The sequence below is a fragment of the Aspergillus mulundensis genome, assembly GCF_003369625.1.
Source record: "Aspergillus mulundensis strain DSM 5745 chromosome Unknown scaffold_6, whole genome shotgun sequence".
NCBI classification, from domain to species: domain Eukaryota; kingdom Fungi; phylum Ascomycota; class Eurotiomycetes; order Eurotiales; family Aspergillaceae; genus Aspergillus; species Aspergillus mulundensis.
Genome location: NW_020797894.1, coordinates 2,025,665 through 2,031,657, shown reverse-complemented (window position 1 = coordinate 2,031,657; position 5,993 = coordinate 2,025,665). Strand labels below are relative to the sequence as shown.

General features: G+C 37.1%; 2 protein-coding genes across 2 annotated transcripts; both read right to left on the bottom strand.

The window, feature by feature from the left end:
- Positions 1–3,456: 3,456 nt before the first annotated feature.
- Positions 3,457–4,341, bottom strand: DSM5745_06797 (uncharacterized protein; the record flags this gene model as incomplete). The annotated part of the gene is made up of 1 exon (XM_026748813.1): positions 3,457–4,341. The coding sequence occupies one exon, from the start codon at positions 4,339–4,341 to the stop codon at positions 3,457–3,459; it is 885 nt and encodes a 294-aa protein (XP_026603117.1).
- Positions 4,342–5,086: 745 nt separating this feature from the next.
- On the bottom strand, positions 5,087–5,638 carry DSM5745_06796 (uncharacterized protein; the record flags this gene model as incomplete). Its single annotated transcript, XM_026748812.1, has 1 exon — positions 5,087–5,638. One exon carries the CDS (start codon positions 5,636–5,638, stop codon positions 5,087–5,089), a length of 552 nt encoding a protein of 183 aa, XP_026603116.1.
- Positions 5,639–5,993: the final 355 nt, after the last annotated feature.

The following is a 5,993-nucleotide window of genomic DNA, read 5'->3' as shown; positions in this document are numbered from 1 at the left end:
AAAGTATTAAAAAACTTAATAAAATAGGTTAAAAGCTTTATAACTAATAAAATTATAATTTTATTATTTAATAAAAGGGACTTAAAGCTATTTTTAATAAAAATAAGTATTTTATAAAGCTTGCCAATCTTGCTTATACTATTTTTTACAACTTAAAACTAGTTAAGGCATGCAGTAACAACTTAGAAGGTATTAAAATATAATTTATAAATAATAAAAACCTAAGAATATGGCGCTTAATTACCTAGTTTATATATAAAATATTTATTAGAATATATAATAAATACCTAAACTAGACCTTTATATATAAAGCTAGGTTTATATCAAAAAAATATAAGTTAATATACTTTTTATCAAAATAATATTATATCATTTAAAGGCTATTATAAAGTAGTATTATTATTAAATATTTAACTAATAATATTTAAGTACTAGGGCTATATTTTAACTTATAATTAAATTAGTCCGCCCATGTAAAGGCACTAAAAAATTATATAAAAAAACTTTTTTAAAAAATTAATAAGCTTAACCTAAGGTGTTTTTTTTAGTTTAAGCTAAGTAAATTTATATTTTTATAATTAGGCTAGTAATTACTTATACTTACTACATGTAGCATGCCTTAATATAAAAATATATAAAATTATGCTTATATTAAAAGTAGTAAAAAAAGCCTAATTATAATACTTAAAATAAATTATTAAAGTTTTTAAGGTTATATTAAATCTTTTTTAAAGGTTATTATTTATATTTTTTTGATTAAACTTTACCTTACGGGAAAAATTACTATATATTAAAATAAAATAAATACTACGCTAATAGCCCTGCTAATAGAAAAAGTTTATAAATATATTAATAACTTACTTTTTACCCGCCTAGTATATAACCAGGAAATAATTAAATATAGTAAATTTATATTTAAAATATAGTATCAAAACTAGGTAATATAATATTAAACCCTGAAAATATATAAATTAATTTATAAAAGGTAAATATAAAAAATAGTCCTAAAAAATAAAAGTTAAAATATGGAAAAAAAATTAAAAATAAGGTAAAGGCCCTGCCTTATACCCTGGGAAAATATAATTTAAATATTTATATCAAATTATATAAGGTAAAAACCTTTATTTTTACCTAGCTTTAAATAAGTAAGGTTAAAGTTATAATATTTTTATATTAACCTTAAGTATTAAATTATTTTAGCCTAAAATATATTAAATACAATTATAATAAAAAATATCTTAGTATATTATTATTTTTTATAAAAAATGTTAAAAAAAAGAACATACCTTTAATACTAAGGTTAAGTAAACTTAAATTAACTTTTTTTAAAAGGGGCTTGGCCAAGGTTACTAAATAATAAATAAAAAAATAGTAAACTAGTTTTAGCTAGTAAATAAGTTAAATAAAAAGTAATAGGTTAAACTAACATAAAATATAAAAAGGAATAAATATAGTAGGATATATAATTAAATGAATAAAAAAAATTTATTTAATAAAAAATGGCCCGCTAGGCCACCCCTATGGTTTTTTTAAAATAGTAAGATAAACTAAATGGCCCAGAGGCCCAACGGAGTAGAAATCAATTATTAATAAGGCCTTAAAAGCTAAAAAAGCCTATAACTAGTCCTAACTTTAGAAATAAAAAAAGGACTTAGGCTGGAACTAAAATAGTAATAAAGTAAATTTCTTAAAAAATCAAAATAAACAGTAACTTAATTTTTTAGAAAAAATAGTACTATAAAAAGGGTCTTTATTTTAATTATAGTAAATTAGGCTATTTATTAAATGCCTGTTTAGATAAAAAATAAACCTAAGGAAAATCTAGCTACAAATAAATAGTAATTTATTAGCCTTAAGTTATTAAAGTTATATAATTTAAAGAAATAGACAACTTTTTTATTCTTGTAAATTTTGAAATATACAAAAATAATATAAATTAATAGTTTAAAGTACTATTTAACACAGCTATAAAATAGCTTTTATTGATAAAAAATAAATGACATTATTTAAATTTAAGATAATAATTTTAAATAAAATATTAAATTTAATTATTTAGTGCCTATGCACAAAAGTTTAATCATAAAAAATATTATATAAAAAAACTTTAACAGCCAGGTACTAGTCTTAATTTAAAAGATAGTATATTTTATAGTAGTACTTAACTAACCTTACTAACTTTAATACTTGCTAGTACCTTATTCCTAGCCTTAATATCTCCAAGGCTTTAATTACTGGTGTTAATAATCAGTAAGTAGGCAATTAACACCCGCGATACCTAGTAGGGCTCCTAGTAAAAAATATTAAAATATAATATACTATTTCCTTTATTATCGCCCTTGCCTATTAGCTCAGTTAGCTATAGTAAGTATAGCTTTACCATTATAGCCTAGCTAGATACAATCCCCAAGCTTTTATCTCCAAGAATGACGGCATTCTGTCAAGCATTTGGTTTGATATTAGGTATCCATGGAGCTGTCCGAGCGTGCGCTTAGCTAGGAACTACCATAAAAAGTCCGCGGGCAGGTCCTGGGCCTCTTATCCGAGTACGAGAAGGATTTACTCGGCCAGTATTCGCATCTTCCGCAACATTAATTGCTATACCAGGCTTGAGAACCCGCTGGACTGGAATTATACAGAAACTACCATGCGCGAGCATTTTCGCTCTTTACCGACTGTGAATGTGTTTTTAACCCTTGGTATTGACTGTCGCATGTGATCGGATACTTCCTGTTCCAAGGCTGATTTGACTGCCTGCTAAATAATGGCTAATGGTCTACGGATCATTTTCCATGTTATGCCACACTGCTCGAGAATCTTCAATCAAGGGTCGGGGGGTTGATGCTGATTCTGTATCGAGGTTGGTGGGAGATACACTTGAACCAGCCCAGCCCTAATACCAAGACTACATTGCTCCAATTTATGGGTTCATGCTTTGCTCTACGAGATATTTATATTAGATCACACTGGATACAGGTTAGTAGACCCAGAACGACGGGGCTAGCCCTCACTCATTCATCAACAGTGCAAGCGGGAAAAGAAGTAGTCCGCTTATGTCGAGTATTGTTCTGTCTCGTTAAAGGCGAGTACGCCCGTTCAAAGGTGAAACATCGACTCTGGATCTGCGTCTAGGTCTTGATCGTCGAGGAGGGTGGTACTAAGATTCATTACGGACACTTTTCAGGACATATCAAGGTATATATGAGACTGTGAATCGAGAAGGCATGTTCGTTGTATTCTATTTATGATAACTTGGGCCAAGTTTGAAAGCACTCAGAATGCACTGCTAGTAGAATGATTGGGATTAGGAGAGAAAAACAGGCAATGAAAACATAGAAAAGCAAGGACAAGGCAAAGAACTGGTGAATGGTCAAGGAAATCACAACTGGACAAGGAGCGCAGGGCACAAGGCCGAATATAACACAAAGAGAGAGCCATAACTATAAATAAGAGGCGCACTTAGCGCAAAGGCCCAATACACACCGATGGAGAGTCCGTGATCCCTCTTCGCCGGTAATCAACTTCAATATCTTCCCATTTGGTGTAACGTCTAGGATTCCAGTTGGGAGAATCCGACGGCAGCCCACCGGTATCAATAAGATGCCCTCGAAGCCGACACAACCCGTGAGAAATATTATGGCCGTCAGGGCGGCGGCCGTTGAGATAATCCCACGCCAGTTGGAACTCAGGCCGCAGGGTCCGTCGATATGGCCCGGTGTTGGGCCGTTGGCCGGGGGTCCCGTAGTCGCTCATTGCGTATTGCATTGCCCTCCAGACCTTTTCCAGCGGGTGGCTTCCGCGGTTCGGGGGTAGCATGTCGCGGACTCGGAGGTAGAGGATGGACTCGGTGAAGGCGCTGGGGTTGAGCGTCAGGCAGCCGGGGAATCCGAGCCATGGGCCTGTAGGGCCGACGACGTTGCCGTTGTTGTACGCAGGGGGCAGCCGGGGGTCGTTGGTGAGGATGAGGTGCGGGTCTTGCGCGGCGGGCGGTCCGTGGTGCCAGTCTGGCAGCCACCAGAGGGTGTCGGATTTGGAGAGCAGCGAGATCCAGAAGGATTGCTCGTGGAAGTGGGCGGTTGGGACTGGGCCGGGTGCCCGTTCCTCTAGCATAGTGCACTGGGGGTTGCGGCACAGGTGATATCCACAGGCTTTGAGAACCGTTTCAGCTACTTTGATCTGGTGGTTCAGGACGACAAAGCTAATCTCGGGGAAGTCACTTTCGTACTTGTCTGCTATCAAGCTGATTGGCAACGCGCCCCAGAGAAGAGCACCAACCTGAGCATCTGCCAGGATGCGTCCCACTTTGGTAGCAGCAGCTACACCTGATGCTGGTTCTGTAGACATGGCTGAAGGGAGTCGATGTTTGTTAACTTTGAGAATATGGTCACAGAATATGCGCACAGTAATGCATATCTGCACATATTTATAATCATTACTCCTTGTTCAAGTGCTTTTGTTCATGTAATGGTGGTTGACTTTGTGATTTCCACTCCCTTTATTGATTCTTTATTACCCTGGAGCGAACAACGAGGCTATTACAAGCCCTGAAACAAGAATTGTCTCAGGAACCTAGGATCGTCCAATAACTATACCTGATGTAGGGTGTTCGAGGGCCAACCACAGATTGCTGGTACAAAGCCTCTGGGAAGGCCTTGCCCTCAATTCTTTGACCGGAACCCGTACATTGCACGCATATGAAGGAATCTGCTGCGCCCCTGGGTTACAAAAAAGGTATACCTCTTGGTTACTTATCCTGTTGCACGACAGGATAAAAGAAAACGCTCATTGGTAAGACTCCGCTTCGCCAAACGGTGGCGCTTTCCTTACAAAGGTCAAATTGGGTCAAAGAGCCTCGAGGATCGAGTTGAAAGAAGTACAAGAACAGGTTAAAGAATCAAATGAACAGGCCAAAAAACTCAACTGATTAGGCCAAGTAGATGAACGGATACACAGTGTTCGCTGCTCAATAGTACACGGGCCAAGATGTCAGTAGACTGCGTAGAAGTCTAAGTGAAACAGCAATACTCGACAGCAAAGCAAGAAAGCAGACTATTTCGAGTTCCATTCCTCATGGCCAAGGTACTTGCGCCTACCAAGCTATGTATAGAACGCCAAACGTCGCCACCATCCCAATGAGGAACCCTACTAGAACCCATCCAAGACTGCCGAGGAGCAGCAGCGCGAGTACCATCGATTGAGGTAAATGCACTGCATCTGCAGGACACGGGCTGCATGTGGCTTCGAGGGATCTTCCCCCCGCGTTCGCAGTCGCGACCGTTGCCTGGTCGTTGGCATCCATATCTCTCAGCGCACCTTCTTGACGGGGAGCTCCTTCCAGGGACTTTTGCTCGACATCCTCGGCGCGAGCGGTAGATGGAGCCAGCATTGCCCCTTCACCAGCCGGCACAGCGTCCGCATCGATGCATCGTAGCCTCTTCTCCTCGACGTTAACCGCGCTCCGCATGCCGAGTTGCGTTCTCCACCACGCTTCCGGTTGGCGAGAAAGACGGATCAACTCGGGGAGGTTCCGATGCAACCAGTTCATCTCATTGTCGTTGAAGGATGGGCTTTGCAATTGCAACAAGAGCTTAGCCGCCCCCTTGGCCGCCGCTCGTCGGATATCGTCTGGTTCGCCAGGCATGCCCGAACCGACCATGCAGGCGCTGGGGGGGGTTTGGGATACCGTATCAGCACGCCCACATTCGTATCAGCCGGCTGATACATATCAGAGCTCAATATAGTCGAAAAGTCACATTAAAGACAATTTAAATAATTAAATTTAATATATATTTAATAATAATACATATTATTATATAATAATTTATATTTATAATAATATATATTAGTAAGCCTAATATATATTAGTAAGCCTAATATATATTATAATATAATAATATATATCAAAAAACTTAATATTTTATAAAATTTAAAAATAATAATAAAATATTTTATAAGTCACGTGATTCCCCTAATATATATTTTATTATTATATTTAT